The sequence below is a fragment of the Tasmannia lanceolata genome, unplaced genomic scaffold (assembly GCF_043159265.1).
Source record: "Tasmannia lanceolata isolate RefF3 unplaced genomic scaffold, GAP_Taslan_0.1 ptg000024l, whole genome shotgun sequence".
Lineage (NCBI taxonomy): Eukaryota > Viridiplantae > Streptophyta > Magnoliopsida > Canellales > Winteraceae > Tasmannia > Tasmannia lanceolata.
Window position 1 is genome coordinate 10,805,429 of NW_027518701.1, and position 20,384 is coordinate 10,825,812.

The 20,384-nt window shown below is 37.6% G+C and overlaps 1 protein-coding gene across 1 annotated transcript in view; it reads left to right on the forward strand.

Annotated features, from left to right (window-relative positions):
• LOC143857148 (acyl-CoA hydrolase 2-like) overlaps positions 1-20,384 on the forward strand; it is a 117,999-nt gene that overhangs the window by 34,408 nt on the left and 63,207 nt on the right. The window contains exon 7 of the mRNA XM_077367468.1: positions 2,293-2,367. Coding sequence (XP_077223583.1) covers positions 2,293-2,367 — 75 coding nt within the window. The remainder of the gene's footprint in view (positions 1-2,292; positions 2,368-20,384) is intronic.

Genomic DNA, 20,384 nt, shown 5'->3' on the forward strand with positions numbered 1-20,384 from the left:
CCCACCCTATCAACACATGGTGTAAAATGGTGGGGCCCACCATTTTGCCTTATAAGTTGATGCGGTAGGTCCCACAATCTCCATCCAAGCCCATTCATAGATTGAGGCTCACCATTATGTTTTGATGGGGTGGGACCATAGTTGCCGGAAACTCCTTGGGTGGGTGGGAAACCCGTTTCCCCTAAAACGCATTTCTCGCTGGTGGGAAACTCGTTTCCCCTAAAACGAGGGAAACACGTTTCAGAAACGTTTCCAAAATATGATACAAAATTGGAGAAATGTTTCTGAAACACATGGGAAACATATGGAAAACTTATGTAAATAATGTGTAAACGCGTGATAAAAATATGCAAGACTCGAAGAAAACACATATGAAACGTGTAGGAAACATGTGTGGAACTTACGAAATTCATTTTGGAAAAAACACATCATTTCCTAAGACGTTTCTCATACAATTTTCTATTGTTTCTTGTTTCCCCTATATTTTTTTTCATGCGTTTCCCGTTTCGTTTCCCAAATTCGTTTCTCACCCTGGAACTATGGGTGGGACACATTATTTTACACACGAGGAGCCCATTATTTTACGCCCATGCATAGCATGAGCCAAGAATGCGAGTATAAATATAAATTTGTAAACATACTGAAACATTTCGGTCGTTTCGTGTCAGCTTCGATGGAAATTTAAAACCATGTTTATCATCTATTATTTTTTTCTCTTTTTGTTTAAGCACACTTGATCATCATTAGTTGCAATTTGAGTGAATGTTAATGGATCTTCAATTCCTTGTTCTTCTTTTTTTTACGGACAAGCTATTAAATTCAGTTATATCATCTCCGCGTTGACTAGTGTTGCCCGAAATTTACTATTTATTCTTCACATGGATAATTTTTAATCACCTATTCCTCTTATCTAATCAACAATTACAGTTCTCTTTTGATTTTCTTCATCCAATCTGAGAAAACCATTAAAATAAAATAAAGCCATGAAATGCTATCTGGTTTACATTTTGTCAGGTGGTGTATGATTACATGTTCCTCTTTCCTTTGTATCATGTTTTTTTCTTGTATGGCCCCTTGGAGGCTTCCTATTTCCTCTTGCAATTTTGGGATTGTTCTTTGCTGATTGATCAGACTGAACTCACTCATATATTCTTGATTTTGTTGAATTGAAATATGTGGATTTTCTAATAAATATTATAGATCTGCCATTCCTATTTCTCTTTTCTCCACACCAACTTTCAACATTGGTTGCTTCTTTTGGGTTTAGCAGTGTTGACTGTTTTATTATTTAATTCTGTATGGGTAAGGTTAAACAGTTTAACCAGCTAGATGCTGGGATTTCAACAACACATTAGATATTGTGTTTAATATTCAGAATTTAATCTCTGATAACTATTGAAATACAAGAAAACATCATTACATCCATGCAGAGAGGTGCATATGAACATTTTTATAGAAATGGGACATGAAGGCTCTGTTTTATGATCCATTTGTTGTGTTCTAGACCATGTCACATATCCATTTGTTGTCTCAAAATATCACGTTTTTATCGCAACATTTTGCTAAAATGACAAAATCCCGAAAAAATCCCGAGATTTTTAAAATATAGAGATATTTTCATTTGGGAGATGATAAACTTTGCACCGCCTGTAGGATAATTCGCACCCATTTTAACGTGAATTGTGGCAGACTTTAACGCTTTTTGACGTCAATTCAAGTTAAAACGGGTGTGAATTATCCTAAGGGGGTACATATTTCTCATCTCCCTTTCATCTTTATCATAAAATATCACGATAATATCATATTATTATCCTGATATTCTAATAATATTTTTATTATTTTTTATTAAATTATATATCTCTATAAATAATTTTATTTTTATCATTTTTTCCCGATATAAACCTGAAAAAAATAAAAAGAAATTAATATATCCCAAGATTTTCCCTTGCCGAGAAATTCCCGGGAATGATATTTGTGACATAGGTTCTATTGAGTATCTTTTCTCTCACGATTTCTAAAATAAGTATAAGATATCCATTATTGGTGAATCTCAATATGATAAAAGAAAAATTTGACCTATGAACATTATTACATTTCATTATTATTTTCTGTGGAAATACGATTCACGATGATCATAAATTGAGGAATCTCTCCAGTTAAATTTACATAATTGAATCTTGTCTTCATGCCATGATAAAGCATATTTTATGACAGACTGTTTTCAGTCTGAGGTTATCATGAAAATCCTATGTTTAAGGTTATGCTCATGAACAATTTCTATTTCTTTTGAAGGTGGACATATTCCGTGGATTTACATTGCCAGATTCTCCGAAGTTTGCACAAGTTTTTGGAGGGCAGTTCATTGGACAGGAAAGCTTTAGCTTGTTTCAATTTGATCTTTTGAAATGGCATGCTTTATATCAGCTTAATTTGCTTAGTTCTATTTACTAAAAAAGCTAAAAATTTATTCACATGTATGAACAGTGGGCAGTGCCTATTAATTATTAACATCCATACATACATATAAACACAAATATTGAAGACAGGAAAGCTTTAGCTTGTTTCAATTTGATCTTTTGAAATGGCATGCTTTATATAAGCTTAATTCACTTAGTTCTATTTTACTAAAACAGTTAAAAATTTATTCACATGTATGAAAAAGGGCAGTGCCTATTAATTATTACATCCATGCATACATATAAACACAAATATTAAAAGACATACCCATGAATTAATATTATGTTCCCTTTAGAATGTATCTTTGGGGTTCCTCAATGAGTTGTGTAACTTTAGCAACTTGCATGCTTTTAGGACCTTGCAGTTATTGAATATTGTGATCTCACTGTATGGTGATATTGCATGAAAATTTGATACTCAAGTTTTGTTGCGGTTTATGTTTTATTACATTTTTCATTATTGTTAATGTAAAAGTAGATTAGACATTTTATCTATTTTTCATTTGTGAGTTGCATTTCTGTAATATTCATCATTCTGTATAAATTATGGCTGAGTGATGTGGGTCTTTCCATCAAGGCTGAGTGACCTATTGGAAACTGGTTCTTTGTGCCTTGGAGGTCAAAGACAAAAGATCCGGTGGAATGTGGTCTTGCTGGCTACACTATGAGCTTTGAAGGAAAAAAGGAATTCTAGGGATGACTCCATCTCCTGGATGGGTGCCGTTAGATCCTGGAAAATTGAAATTTAATATTGATGGATCTATCCTAGGAAATCTGGGTCGGAAGGAGCAGGAGGGGTATTACGAGATGAGCAAGGATTTACGAGGTGGGGCCTTCTCAGGATCTATTGGAGTTGCGGATTCCAATGAGGCAAAGATGAGAGCGGTCCTACAGGGCTTGAAGATACTATAGAGTAATGTCCTAGACAGGTGAGGGAGACTCCCTTAACGTCACCGGATGGCTGAAGGGGTTTCAACCCCATCCATAGAGATTTGCGCCTTGGTTTGATGAGATCCATGACCACGTGGAGGGGAGGAAAAACATTGATTTTATTGAGGGTGCAGGTTTCCCAACTACTGCAATTATAGGATGAAAAGAAAGTCTTTGCTGGGATCTTTGCTTTGATGCCATGTTAGGAATGGAGTTAGAGGATCGGGATTGAGAATGATGGGGATGAAGGAGAAGGAAAAGGGGAAGTACAAGGGTTTGAGTCGAAGATGGGGTAGTCAGCCGGGGGACTGGCCTGCTCATCTTATGGTTATTATAATTTTAAATGGAGGGGCAAATGCCGTTGGTGCCAAGAGAAAAGAAAAACAAAAAAAAGGAAGATATTTCCCCAGCTAAAATTTATTCTTCGTTGAATAGAGCCCAAAAAGAAAGAATCAAGGAGAAATCAGGGTGGCGACAAGGGGCTGGTTTGGTTCATCCTGCAATTACTTAAACTTTAAATGGCGGGCAGATGCCGTTGGTGTTATCTAGATAGAGAGCAAAGCTTTCCATCTCCTGGAGAGTCCTCACACATCCCAGCAGCTTCGGGTTCCGTGGTACAGGAAGGAGACTATTGGCCTGATTCCGGGCTAATATCCTCTTTTGTCGATGGAGGGATACCGTCTTTATCTATCTCTGGTCTGGAGGTGGAAACGAGATTGAATACCTTAAGAGCGTGTTTGGTAGGTAAAAGAAAAGATACATCCAGAACCATACAGAACCTTTGGCTCTGGGTTAAAAGCTGTTGGCACATTCCCACCCTCCCCTGTCCTTGTCTCCTATCGAAGGATGAACTTCCTTTCATGTTTGAATCGATGGAGATGGCTTCCGGAATTTTGGCTAAGAAAGATAAACCCTTTGGAAGCATTCTGCTCTCTCTTTCCACTTGGACCCAAGACTTTGCCCAGGGATCCGAGATGCTCTGGATCAATATCTATGGTATCCCTTTGCATGTTTGGGCTTACTCAACAATTGAAGCCTTGGGGAACCTTTTTGGACTGGTTTTGGAGGTGAAAATGGAGGGAAACCATAAGCATTGTATTAGTTTTGTATCGGTCAAAATTCTCGCCCCTAGGTGGAAATTGAATTGTCCATTTGCTAATTTATGCATCTCTAGTCATTGTTACACTGTTGGATTTATAATCCAGGACTCAATGGGACCCTATTTGACTTTCGAGGCTAACCCTTGTGAGCGCTCCCTTGTTTCGGGTCCCCTTTCATTCCCGACGAAAATCCCTCAGAGTCTTGGGCCAAATCTTTCGGGTTCGGGTGGACCGCCGGTGGTCTAGGCTATGAGCTGTCCGGCTTCTATTTGGAGAAATTCTGTCAATCGACCCATTGGAGCCTGCCCCCCTGTTTTCAAAATTCAAATTATCAGGAGCAATGGCGGGATAAGTACAGGGTGCTCTCTCCAAAAATGTGTCTTCCCTTCCACCTATGACTAATCGATTAGGCGTTGCAGGGAGAAATCTTAGATCTCGAAAAGGTATTTTTAGCTTATACTGGAATAGAGACTGCTGCCCAAGGCCTGTACCGCCTTTGGGTGAAGATCTTGGAGTTCCTCTAGCTTTTGACAAGGTTGAGCTAGATGGCGTGTGGTATTGGTTTTTTTTGGTGAAGGAAGAAAGTTTGGAGATATCTTTTAGATCAGGATCTTAGCCGTTAGCATTGTAAAGGCTATCGTCTTGGGATCATAGGTTCAACCCTACTACTTCTTATCCCTCGGAAGGCGAAGAAGAATTTTTGACGATTGGGACAGATTGAATGATTAGTACGGCTGCACAAAGAAGTGTTTGAGATTGGGAAAGGTTGAATGAGTACTACGGCTACTACAGCCTGTTTCTAGAATATGCTACTAGGGGAGTGGATGGACACTTGGTGATAAGGTATTGGCCAAGGACATCGGGAAGTGGTCATGAAACGAATAGATTAAAGGAACTACCCTCGCTTGTTCTTTGGTATTCTTAATAGAAACAAAAGGAAAAAAAAAGAGGAGAAGAAGAAAAAAAAGGAAAAAGTTAGAACAAACAAAAATGGAGAATCCTAGTGGGTCATCCCCTTCACAATCTAGGAAGCGTCCCTTGGATGTGTTGGAAGTGAAAGAAGTCTTAAGTAAAATGCGTGCCATGGTATATAATGAGGAACTGGCATCCAAAATATTACCAACACCATGAGAAAAGATTAAAATTTTTCTAAAGAGGCAATGGAAACTCTTTAAGGAGGCAGCCAACAACCGACCGGAGACTTTCTAAAACCTAACCGGAACATATAATGTAAAAGAATCCCACTCGCCGATGCATAAGCATCCATTCTTCGTCAAGTCTTTGGAAGACGAAATGAAAGAGAGACTTCTTCGTTGGGAAGAAGATAGGGCGTCAAGGGTTAAGAGGTTAAAAGCTATGCTTAGTCGGAAAAAGAACCCTGGGGAAAAGATTCCGGATGTGGAGGCTTTTGCATCTGAGGTTGAGCAGCTACTTTTGGAGGTAGGAAAATGCTCACACTAAAAGGTAAGTCTTGTGAAAAGTTTCAAACTTTCTAGAAGGGAGTCAATCAATTACCTTGGTGCCTTTTCTGATGCCGGGATGGAAGTGGAATGAATCAGAGTTTTTTGGTTTTTTGTGGTATAATCATATAGAACTTACCCGATGTATTGTAAAGGGGACCCCGCTACTTCTTGTAATTTTATATAATATTAATATAATATGTCATCTTTCAAAAAAAAATAAAAATGACCGAGTGGAGGGTACCTCTATCTGTTACCAACATGTAAGAAGATCGGCTAATGATGATGCAAATAGGTGCCTGGGGTGGTGCTTCTAGGTAAGCCTTAGAAGATCGGCTAATAGCCATGCAGATAGGTTAGTCACTCTAACAGTGTCTAGAAGGACAATAACCAATGCGTTCTTATTTCTAGTCATTCTTAACAATATCTAGAACGACAACTTCAAAGGACCCATAGTACACCTCAGATTCTCCAAACAAAACTATGTCGCACATGCTTACATTTTATCTAATCCCTAAAACAAAAGACATGCATCCGAAGGATAACCCTCCATGCATCTCACCTCACACGTCTAGAGACTTTATTAGAATCGCAAGTCCAAAAGTGATACAACACTTCTTCCTTATAATATTTTGCTAGAGAACACAGAGGCCGTGAGACACATCCCCAAATCTCCACACCACTTACCCAAAAGTACCTGAGTCATCTCCAACAGCTTCCTCACCGCAAGCCCCCCTCTCAGTTCTTTCCTTCTAAATCATTGTGACTTCCATATTGTGCGATAATTCGGGCAAAGCTTCCAAAACTTGCAATTCATGACTCAGTGGCAGGAGGAAGGGGGTGCTTTTTTGATCTCTCAAGGAGACTTTGGTGCTGCTGCGAAGAGTGGTGGAAATCAGCAGGGACGGGTTGGGCGAGAGGAATTTTACGTGATACAATATATAATGAAGGTCTATCCATGGATTGGGCGGATCCAGATGCAATTTACCAAGTCGAAGCAACGGGTTGAAAAACCACCACAAGGGGAGGTGCATGATATTTTTTTGGTGGTGGTGACCTTGAAAATTTACCAGAACAAGAAATATTCAGCCGTTCATCATATTTCACATGATAAGCTGATCATAAGTGGAGTTGACACTGAAGAAAAATTTAGTTAAATCGTGACAAAATCATGTACTAGTTAGTGGTGGTGACAATGTTCAATCTACATAAGGATCAGGACATCCAAATTAAAAGTCAACCACCATACTTTGGTGACGATTGTCATGCTGAAAAAAAAATTGATTGGGTTACCGAAGTAGAGAGAGTCATAGTGATTCAGCACCGTGAAGAGAAATAGAAGAAAGGGGAGAGAAATAGACGAAAGGGGATAGAATTAGAAGAATAAGGGAAGAAAAGACAAAAATAACCTGAAGAAGAGACGAAATTAGGGAGAAGTAGAAGAAGAATAGGAGAAGAGAAGTAGAAGAAGAGAGGGAAGAATAAAAATCTGGGGGAGAAGCTCTCAATCAATTGTTTTAATCATCAAAGTTACAAAATAAGCTGTAAAGAGGCCTATATATAGGCAAATAAATAACCTAAAAGATAGAAACCTACTAAAATAAGAATTCTTAAAAATAACATGGAAAAATAAAATCCTAGAAACTAATAACATGGAAATAAAATACTAAAGAATGAGGAAATAAATCCTAATATCTGCATCATTCTCCCTTGCTTGAAAAGAACTTGCCCTCGAGTTCTAATCCGCCTGGATCAAATATGTACACGACCCAAGCAAGCAGCAGGAGTCGTAATCCTTCGAACTCTGGAATGCTGTACAACGCTCGTGATGACTATGAAAGTGGTATGGAACACGATCGTACTAATACAGAAGAAATCATCCATGCAGAATCATAAAGACGCTAACCTCTCTTGACAATAAAAAAAATTAGGAAGATGGCAACGTACTCCTCCTGGATTAGTGGGATCTGCGTTACAACTATGGGTAGTACTAATCCATGACCAGCCTCAATAAAGATATCACCTGCTGGGATCAAATCCGACTTAATGGAATCAACAACAAAATCATCTGCTAGAATCGTATCTGGCATAGTGATATGTGGTGGGCAATCCTCTTGATCAATCTGTGTATCAATCCTCTATCTCAGTACAAACCTCAATAATCTGCTCAACCGGCTCATTGATAGGACAATTCTCAACAATATGCTCTTGAACATCTATCTCAAGTAATGGCTCAACAGTCAGGTCACTCGGCTCGGACTCAGGCACTGGATCAGCCTCACGTGGATCTGCCACAATATCTGCCTCAGAAGAATGAAGCTGGTTGCTGGATGCTCAGCAATCGGTGCGGCAGAAATCCCGGAATCGTCATGCTCAATGATGTCGGCCTCAGAAATCAACGGAGTCTCAGGCTCTGGATCGTCCATCTCAGATTCTAAATCTGAATCTGATGGATTCAAAGGCTCAACATCGATGATCTCATCAATACTAGCATTGGGCTCCGGAAGAATAGCAGCATCGTTAGGTGGGATGGATGAAGTAGTGAAGTGGCTCTGCAAATATGACTCGCGCATGCGACGCTCGAAATATCGGTTTTCGGCTGCAATTTCAGCGTCTCGTGCACGACATGCTGCGGCTTGTTGTTCACCTCGTGCGCGACATGCTGCGGCTTGTTGTTCACGGCGAGCTGCTTCTCGTCGAGCGACTTCTTCACGCATCAATCTTTGGTCATACGACGCTCGAAGTAGTGAAGCAGCTCTGCAAATATGACTCGCGCATGTGACGCTCGAAATATCAGTTTTCGGCTGCAATTTCAGCGTCTCGTGCCCGACGTGCTGCGGATTGTCGTTCACGGCGAGCTGCTTCATCTCGTCGAGCGGCTTCCTCACGCATCAATCTTTGGTCATACGCTGCTCGCTCACGTTTCAATCTCTGTTGATTTTGATAGTGGTATGTAAACTCATAACGAATATCCTCCCATCGACGAAAGGGAGGCTTACAAAACTTTCTACGCTCGTTAACAAAGAAATTCCATTTCGACTTGCCTTCGCAGCACATTGTATCCGTGACTTTGTGAATTGTTATTTGATGATCATAACCACAATACCTATGGTATGCATTAAGTGCTTGGATCCAGTCTAAACACACATCCTCGACATCTCCATAGGGATAGGTGCAGTCATCATAACCATAGAAATATGGAACCTGTGGTGCAGAAGAATATCGAGGATCATATCTATCAAAATATGGAGCAGCTGGCGGAACCATCGAGATCTGTGGCGAAAACTGAATCTGTCCGGTATGTCGGAAGAAGCACAACGTCTGTCGCGGATCTGAAATCGGATGAGTGAAAGCTGATGATCGGAAAAAGGGGTGCAATCAACGGTTGAGATGGGTTCTGAAACTGTATTGAAGACTGCTGAAAATAGGCTGGATGCGCTCTATAAGTTGTCACGAACAACTTTCATGAGGTCAAGGGCTAATTTTGAGCGGAAGTAGCCCGAATGAAGAGAGAGAAAATAGTTGGAAAGAGGAGAGAAACGCTAGAGAGAGAAGAAAAGATTTTCTTTTTCTCTGTTTTTTTCTTTCTTTTTTTTTTCATTTTTTTTCTGATTTTTTTTTGTGTGGGGGTGCTTAGAGGTAAAAACTGGGGGGTAAAATAGTGTAACTTAAATGGGAAGGGGTGTCCTAGGGAAGAACAGGGGTGACAAATGTACCTTATATTACAAGGTAACAAATGTACTTAAGGGGGGTGTCCAACTAAGGAAAAGGGGGTTATATGAAAGACTAACGAAAGCAGGTGGGGTGCCCAAGAGTAGAATGAGGGGGGCGGGGGTATATTCCTTCTTTATATATGAGAAAAAGGAACCGTACTCTCCATGTTACCCAACCTCCTTTACCAAAAGTAATAATTACCTTTGACTGTGGCCTACCATTATAGGTTACCAAAATTAGTCAGGCAAGTACCTTTTCAAAAAAAAAACAGTGACTAATTAAAGCATGTCACGGAGGCAAGTACCATCCTCAATATGCATGCAAGGTAAAAGCAACTTTCTCCAAAAAAAATAACTTACCCTTTTGTTTTCTCATCTCTAAAGTAAGAAACTTACGGTGTAAGTCTCAGCTTGACTTACCGTGCAAATCATTTAATTTGGGAAACCTGTTTCTCTTTGGAAACCTGCTATGCAGGTCATGTAGCCTTGTGATTGCAGATCACTTGATGTAACGTGTGATTGCAGGTCACTTGACTTTAGGTTAGCAGGTAAGATATGCTTTACCTTACTTGAAGAGATCTATCTCTTCTCCGTGCAGAGGTTTGATTGTCTTGCAAGCCAAAAACCAAGAATTATGGGAATGCTACTGGTGTTGCAGGGGACTCCACTTCGATTGCAACTTTCTTCTATACCTTGCATCACGGCTATGCGATTAGGCTGGTAGAGGAGTTAGGGTTTTTGGAACCGGGTTTCATGTGCAAGCTTGCAGATTGGGGCTGGTTTGGGTTAGATGAGGACTGTTTGGGTGAATTTTTGGGCAGCAAGGTATTGTTCAAATTTAAGGTTCGGGGATGGGGATAGATGGTGCTGATGTGTTGACTGAAAATTAAAGGCTAAAATTATGATGGAAGTATTCGGATGGGTAAAAAGATGGTGGTATTAGGTTCTTGAAGGTGGGCTGGAATCTTAGGGGACTTGTACTGTTGCATCAAGGGCTCGAAATTTTGATCAAAATTTCCTGCAGGTTTGGAGCTGAGATCAAGAGAAGAAAATACCTCGACTTAAAGTTGAAACTTTGATGGCAATTCGCAGTTCGATCTTCGGAGTCTTGGATCTTTCGCTTTGATACCTAATTGATGCAGCACCGTGAAGAGAAATAGAAGAAAGGGGAGAGAAATAGACGAAAGGGGATAGAATTAGAAGAATAGGGGAAGAAGAGACGAAAATAACCTGAAGAAGAGACGAAATTAGGGAGAAGTAGAAGAAGAATAGGAGAAGTAGAAGAATAGAAATCTGGGGGAGAAGCTCTCAAGCAACTATATTAATCATCAAAGTTACAAAATAAGCTGTAAAGAGGCCAATATATAGGCAAATAAACAACCTAAAAGATAGAAACCTACTAAACTAAGAATTCCTAAAAATAACATGGAAAAATAAAATCCTAGAAACTAATAACATGGAAATAAAATACTAAATAATGCGGAAATAAATCCTCATATCTGCATCACATAGTAACTTAAAATATCGGAGGAGAAAAAGGTTAAGATCATGGTGATTAAAATCCAGGGTTATGATTTAGTGTGGTGGAAGCAAATTTCCAGCTATGGTGAAGATGAACTATGGGATAAGATGAAGAAAGAAATCTGGGGTATTCCAGCTATGGGATAGATGAAGATGGACTATGGGATAAGATGAAGAAAGAAATTTAAAATATCTCCAACTCTAGTATCAAGGTTATCAAAACTTGAAGCAAGAAACCAAAGAGTTTGAGAGTGCACAAGTGGTTTATTGTTTGGAACTCGTTGCTGGATTTGTTGGAGGGATTCATTCCTCTAATAATAATGCAACTCTTCAGGAAGGTACAGTATCATATATTTGTTTGAATAACTCAGCTGAATGATAATTGTTTTAATTGGAGTATGAGTTTTTCTAAGGTTGTAGGGCATAGTCCCCTTCTACTTTCTGATGTAATCCTGGTCACCAAATTTGTGATTGGTAACTGTTTACGCTAGTATAGTTTAATCAGTCCATTCTGAACATGTTTCTCTATTTCATGCTAACAGGTGTACCCTACAAATAAACATGACCACGCATCTCACCGGAGAGAAATTAAGTAGAGATCTTTATTCTCTAAATTAAGTCAACAGGGTTGAGTTTTCTGATTTCTTTTGAAGTAAAATAACTCAAACTTCCAAAACCTGGACAGCTAGATGGTTCATAATGCAAGAAAAGTTTACGAACAAGCCAATAATTCAATAAAGATGACATGATAGAAGAAGAGGGTTAACATAGGTTAATGGTGCCTTGTCTCCATGGAAAAAGAAGAAGAGAAGAAGAAAGAAGAGAGACGACGAAGAACGTATGTGAGTCTTAAATGAGCTAATGCCTTTGCAACGGACTTAGGAAGGGCAATAGATGACAAAAAGGATAGAAAACTCAGATAGGGTGGAGATATGCGGTCATAATAAACAAAAAGAGAAATAGGTTGAGTAGTAGAATGAGACTGAGAAGCAATAGCCAATAGGGTACTCAATAGAGGCAAAAGGGAGCTCAATACTTGAGGTGGATCTACCAGATTGAGAAAGAGGTGGATCGGTGTGAGATGGCGCTGATGTAGAAGCCGTCTGATCAACAAGCACAATATGGCAAGGGCCACGAGAGTAAACCTACAACTGTGAGGGTCGTGTGGTCACAATAGGACTAGGCATGAGAAGTGGCAAACCAAACACAGGAACATGATCAATAGCTTAGGGAGAGAAGTAGGCGATATCCTCAAAGAAGGTATCATCAGCAAAGACAAAGTCCTCCATAAGGTAGGACTATAACACCTGTACCCTTTCTGAGTTCGAGAATAGCCAAGGAAGATGCATTTTTCAGAACAGGGATCGAGCTTATCCAAGCCAGGACACAACTTATGGATGAAGCACACACAACCAAAACCACAGGAGTAAATTGAAATGGTGCACTCAAATTGAACTTCGATCGGATGCAGATATCCAATCCTGCCGCTGAGATGTCTAGCGGGGTGAAGGACAGAAAAAGGGGAACAACCACCCAACACTGAAGAGGGAAGACGATTACCAAGGAAGCAAGCTGTAAGAACGTCATTACTCCAATAAAGCTTGGGAACCTTCATCTGGAAGAGAAGAGTACGGGCTATATCAAGTAAGGACCTCATCTTCTGCTCTGTAACCCCATTCTGCTGGCGAGTATACGCCCATGATGACTGATGAAGATTACTATGGGACTTTAAGAAAGAGCAGAAACAAGAAGCAGAAGAAAACTATTACTTTGCATTGCCGGTCCACAAGCATCCAATAGAACAATTATATTGATTACACACCTCTTGATAAAAGGTGCAAAATGTAGCAAATATCTCAGAACGATCTTTCAACAAAAAAACAACCAAGTCATGCGCGAATAATCATCTCTAAATATAACAAAATATTTGAATCGAGATAAACATCTCAATGGACCAACTCAAAGGGTGTGGACCCCAATCCGAGGAGGCGGCGAGGGAACAGGCCCCCTGTCGGTCCTTTGGATCTCCACATGAAAAGGAGAGCTCTACCAAGGAACTCTCGAAACGGGTGTCACCCTCATAGCATAGCACGAGTGGCGATATATGAGATACCTCTTGATCCAAGGATAAATCCTCAAACCAAGACGTATCTAAAACAACTCAGAGTCGCCATCCATGGATAGGCCTTGGAACCCAAAAACAAACCCTCTGTGCAATAGATAACCAAAAATATATTTGGGCTCGTGCCTGATTACGAATGAGGAAGGTCCGAAGAGCACCTCATCCGGCCAAGTACAAGCACTCGGTCTCTTATGCCCTTTATTTATTAACTTTGAAGAATTTTGGGCGAAAATTATGTGAAATGGGAACAAAATATCCCCGAAAAAACGTCTACCTAAACATGCATGACCCGGGGATGAGTAAAAGAAAATAAACATCCAAATCCTAAGGAGGGTCAATATCAGTATCACCTGACATAAGAGAGAACACTAGAATCCTCCGTCTCTAAACGAGGCGGAGAAAACTAGAGCAAATCTAATATCAGATAACCTTGCTACCTGTCTCCATACATCACGTTTAACATCCATACCTAAAGAGAACTAGTACCAGTATTATCTGTCATTAGAATAAACACTAGACTCCGCTGTCTCTCAAAGAGGCAGAGAAGACTAGTGTTGATCTGATAACAGATAACCCTGTTACCAGTCTCTAAATATACATCTAATCCTAACTCAACACGTCCAAGAAAGCGGTAAACAATCACATGCACGCCTATAATTGAAGAGATAAACCTGTACAGTGAACAAACGTCAGTAGATAATAACAAGAATAGTAATCTGCAAAGATAAAGAGCAACAACTAAGCATATAAGAGCTACAGCTAAGCAATATGATCAAGAGGCAATAAACTAGTAAACAACGAAGAGTTACAACTAAACATGTTAGTGATCAAGTAAAGAAATATTCACAGTCTAAAAGAAAACACACAATAGACAATAATAACCATAAACACAAATATTAAAACACTCATAACCAACCCTAAAACTCTAAATGTCGTCACCCGATTCTTCGGATGGTCTGGTGTTCATCCGAAGCCGCCTACGTATCCTCGCCTCCACGAGAATCAAGGCCACGTAGTTCTTACCCGCCTATTCTAAACTATGATGCCTAAGACATCTAGACCACTAAACTAGACTCGACCTAAAAAACTGGACTAATTTTTTAAAGCCTCTTGAACGATTATTTAAGTTCAAGTGGATTGTAATTTTTAGAACTCCCTATATGCCCTAACTAAATGCAAGTTATCCTTAAACTAATGCAGGTGGTTCCTATATCCTATATGTAACTAGGCTGTATGTCATGAGGAAAACAATGGGCAGACTAACGCATCTTAAATCTAGTCATCAATCGGTGAAGAGGATCACCAACCGACCGGACAGAGGCGTTCCTAGCTAGGACAGACTCCTAACTCTAACACAAACCAACCAAAACACTCTATTTAGGAAAAACTCCTAACTCTAAAGGAAGATCTTTTCGGAAAACATGTTTTATGAAAGATTTTTGTGTTTTTGAATGTTTGAAAAGTTTTATTTACAAAGTTTGGCTGGACTTGAGATAAAGATCCCAAGCTGCCTACGTACCTCGTGGAAGAGGATCAAGCTAACGTAGTTCGGAAACAAACTTTCCTAAGTACTCCTAAAACCTTTTAACTTTTCAAAAGTTTTATTGTTTTTGAGTTTAAAGTTTTTAAATGTTTTTGAGTTTTTAAAAGTTTCTGATGTTTAAAAGGTTTTCCAATGTTTTTGGATTTCATGACATTTTCAATGTTTTTGATGTTTTAAAAAAAAATGTTCTAATGTTTTTGGACTTTTAAATGTTTTCACCCTTAAAGGGAACACGCAAACACAACAATAAACTAGGGCAAAGCCCTAAAGCTAAAGGGGAAACCTGGAACAAGCAACTAGTATTAAAATGAAATGGTTCACAACAAGTAAACTAATGTCCCAAAACAAGTAAATGATCTAAGATCCCAAGCAAGCAAACTAATGTCCCAAGAACATGAAAAGGTAAGATCCCAAGCAAGTAAAGGTCGAACACAGGGGGGTGATAACAACTCTAAAGGATAAACTCCTAGCTAACACCACTAAGAAGGGGCAAATAAGTCAAAGACTTCTCTAATAACCCCACCATAAGGAAAATAAGTCAAATACTCTCTAATAACACTACCAAAGGGTATATGGGTCAAAGACTCTCTAATAACGCTGCCAAAATGGGTGCTAGTGAGACTGAGCAAGTCTCCTAGACACAAAGATGGGCTCCAAGTATCCCTATCTTTGCCCTTGCAATGATAAATAGGGTTAAGGCAACTACTAGACCAAGTTGGTCTTCAACTAGTAGGGGTACAAGTAGGGGAGGTTCTATAATTGAGGCAAGGTATGCCTCCTATGAGTACCTTTTTAATATAACCAAGATGACCTCCATAAGAGATAGCCTCTAAACGACAAGGCTTGTCTCCAAAAGAGAATCGCCTTAATGAGACATAGTGTGTCTCCTAACGGGAGCTCTAGATGACTCTTTCATTGCCCTTGCAATGAGGAGGATTACTAATGCCTAAGAGTATCTAAAAGACTAAAAAAAGTCTACTAAATAAAAGAGGGGAGTGCTACTTGAACTAAGCAAGTCCCCTAAGGATGGGCTTGGGCTAACGCCTTCATCGCCCTGAGATCCCTAGACATACTATCACTTCTACTCCATTTATAAAACATAAAAAATAAACATATAAACACACAAAAGACCTTTATTGACAAAACCTTACAGGCAACCTGATGGTATAATAAATGATGATAAAATATTCATACACTCCAAGCCTAACTGTCAGATTAAGTATGACAACTAATTTATTTTAGCATAAGGTAAAATCTCAGGCCATTTCTTTTTGTTTATTCATAAAAAAAAAACCACAATCCATTCAGTAAACTCATTAATTACTACAATAAAATTCTCTTAAAAGAATTTGAACATTTTAAAATTGACACAAAGAATTTGTAACGAATCAATATAGGCTTATTTCAAATGAAATCAATTATAGCTCATATTCATTTGCTCATTTCTCTACTGACATGATGCACCATTGAAATAACAATTGAAATCAATTAGTGCCAAGTAATATGATGTCTATATTACCAAAATATAAACAAATAAGTACCAACCCTTTAAAATCATCTCAGAAAACTGATGCCTTTCTTATCAAATAATTTCATGCAATGTATAATATAGACACACATATATACTAAAGGAAAAATTCTTTCTAAACACATATGTTCAATCTTTTCAATTGTACACATCTGAAACAATGTAGACATATTTATTGAAACACAATGGACTGGATTAGCGTATTTATTAATATTTATAGGATATGTAAACATAAAATAAAATGCCCATCCCAAGTATACAATTTCTGTGTATAATAAAGCCATGCGCATAATTTTTAGTTTATTTGGATAGAAGAAAGACTATTTTTATACCCATTCAGATACATAAATTGATTGTGAGCTTTTTTGAAAACAAATTTTTAGGGAGCCAACGAGAATGCATTTTGAAAAGAAAATTTCAAGAGAACTAATCATTAATTCTTTTGAACTATTTGAGGATATGACCCTTCAACATAAGAATTCAGAATATGCAAAATAACAAGAAACAAATAAGAAGGGTTTTCCAAAACATCAGATTTTTTAACTGGATATCTGTTCTTGCTCACGTCTCTAAAGCCTCTACAACCATATTTTGTCATAGGTAAATTCCAAAGCCCTCTCTTATCTACTCTTAGATACAGAGAATCACAATCTATGCATTAAAGTAAACAACCAGGCAACATAAGCAAACGGGTATAGATTTTCACTGTTTATAAAAAATAGTAGTCATCAATATGAATTCGTACCAACAAAATGTATCCCAAGGGTCCAAGCCCATAAACACTATATAAAATCAAATTCTTAAAAGTTATGCCTGTTACTTTGTAACTTAACCTATGAAAGAACTAATCCCATTTACCTTACAAATAAACATAACTAGAACAAAAAGGGCATGCAAGTATCAAAGTGAAGTGGTGGCTGTCAAAATACAAGTGAGAAGAGGGCTGTAAGTATCAAAATGAAGTAGTGACTGATAATATAAAAAAGGTGTGAAAGCTGTTAATATAAAAGATGTGAGGGCTGTTAGTATCACAAAGGTATGAGGGCTGTTAGTATAAAGAATGTGAGGGCTTTTAGTATCACAAAAGTATGAGGGCTATTAGTATAAAGAATGTGAGGGCTGTCCATATCAAAAGGGTGTGAGAGCTGTCCATATCAAAAGGGTATGAGGGCTGCCATTATTAAGAGATGGTTATCAAATCAAGGCCACAAAAGGGCTGTAAATATCAAAGTAATGGCTGCCAGAATCAAAGTAAAAAGGAAAAAAAAAAACTGTATATGTTTCTACTAATATAATGTCTTCATCTAAAAACCAAAGAATATAAATTCGTTTTGACATTCAATTTATCCAAAACAATTCCATGACCAGCTGGCCAAACAGAAAATGGGCTAAAGTTAAACAATAATCCCAATATTGAACTCGAATTCCTATTAGAACAAGAGTTTGATCAGGTAATGGTATTCCATCCATTAGTCAATCCAGACTAACCAATTAACTCACCACTTTAGTAAACAGAGCATATCAGTTGGAGTTTCTTATCAAATGAAATAATTATTATGAACATTAGCAAATAAACATAATATTATGATTATCCATTAATCTTTATTATCATGGCCCCTATCTCAAATTACCATGGTTTTCACAAGAAACTCTATAAGCAAAAGAAAGATTAAACATGATGGTAAAGAAATCTAATTTTCTACAGGTATCAAAATCCAATAATGTCAATATAAAAAATGGGCAACTAATATTAACACCCTTACATTTTGATAATGGCCTTTCCTACTTAATTATTCCCTCTCAAGATAATCACTAGAAGTTGGACAAAAAGAGAAATGACAAAATTAAGCCATTATCCCAACATGATAATGCAAATATCAACTCCCCAAAGCTACCTGGAGTGGAATAATGTCACTACAACAGCATGCTCCTAGTTACTTTAACCGGTTTTGTGCTCAATTATGATCTTACCATCACTATGTGACAAATAGCATAGAAAAGATAATGAAGTATGGAAACCGTAAGGACTGACATAACGTCACCATCTTCAACAGACATATAAGAACAAATTCATCATATGCACTAAACTACAAATGAATGGGCCAATTTCACAAACACACAGAACATGATCAGAATTACAAGTGAATAAACTAACTTTATAACACGGAAAAAAAAATAGACTGAACTGTAAGTAATTGAGCTGACTTTGTAACACAGAAAATGGATTGAACTGGAAGTAATTGAGCAGACTTTGAAACACAGGAAATGGACTGAATTGACAATGAATAAACTGACTTTTGACAACATAAGAAATAGACTGAACTGCTTCATTATGTCACACAGTTGCACATCGAAATTCAGCCCTATAATAAGTTCAAAACCAACAAAAACAACTATAACTTGACAAATAACACACACATTCATAGACACACACACATAGACACACACATACACACATATATACATACATATAGTCACACACTTACACATATACACACACCATGTCACTGCCCTGTTTGCGCACAAAGAAAACACTAAGTTATTGTCCAATTTGGGGTATCGAAAACATGCACCAAAACACCTATCTGCTGCCCAGTTTTTTGAGACATAAATTATATACTAATAAAATATCACTGCTCCCGTTTTTTTAATAGAAAGATGTATACACTATTGCTTGAAAAATGATTTGGGCATTACTGTTTGTACTATGAACAGAACTAATCTTGTAATGAACCAAACATGAAAACTTGTGCTATGGACAAACAAATCAGTCAGGAAAGGAACTGGATATAAATACTAAGAAAAAAAAAAAAAAAACCTAACTTATTTATTCATATGCACATAAAAGAGTGACCATAACTATATCATACCACAAAAATAACAATTTCCAAAGCACATATACTCGAACACATAGAGAAGATAAAATTTCAGCTAAAATCTTTACAAATACTCAAGATCTTGCAACAAAACATCCAGCGTAAGACTATCAAAGCAAACATCATAAAATTCCTTTTTCAATCTCAACTTATTTTGAGAAAATAACCATAAAACCGTTAAAAATACAATTAAATGAGCTTATAAAATGCAAACATTAGCCTAAACAAAAGATTAAAATTAGGAATAAACAAAGCACAAATTAACATATTCTGTTTATAAAAATACACGAAAATAAAGAAAATACTTGTAAAAATGCATACCTGAGTTGCTATGGACAATTTTGTTTGAGAAATTAACTAAAATTCACCAAGATCCTTCGAGCAACAACAAAATTCCTCGAAAATTATGATTTAAGGTTCAAATTCGTGACTAACTTCTCTAATCTAGGTTTCAGAGGTTTGACAAAATGGTTCTAAAGCTTTAGAGTATGATTTAGGGTTTGAAAGCAAAAGAAAAGGAAAATCACATCAGAAATTAGCGAGAGGAAGAGCAAAATTGGCCAATGTCCGGAATCCGGTTAGATCAGCCGGAGAAGAAAGAATAATGATCGGAACTTGCCGGAGTATAGCCGGAATTCTACCGGAGAAGAAAGGTACGGTGGAGTTAGGGTTTGCAAAATTAGGGAAAATCTCTCTCTCAAATGAAATTAGAGAACCCTAGATTAGAAATGAAAATGAGGCCCAATCCTCTATTTATAGATTTTTTTGCTTAATTATTACTGTAAAGACCCATATTTTAATATTGCACATTAATTAAATCACTTAAGTTTTACTAATGGTACCCTATTAAGATGCACTAAACCATATTTTTCCCCGTAATTACTTTATTTAATAAATAATTTCAGTGTAAATGCAAGTTTGTGGGCCTCTTTATTAAGGTAGGTTTAAAAATTTAAATCTAATTATGGTTAATAATTTCAGTGTAAATGCAAGTTTGTGGGCCTCTTTATTAAGGTAGGTTTAAAAATTTAAATCTAATTATGGTTAATAATTTCAGTGTAAATGCAAGTTTGTGGGCCTCTTTATTAAGGTAGGTTTAAAAATTTAAATCTAATTATGGTTAATAATTTCAGTG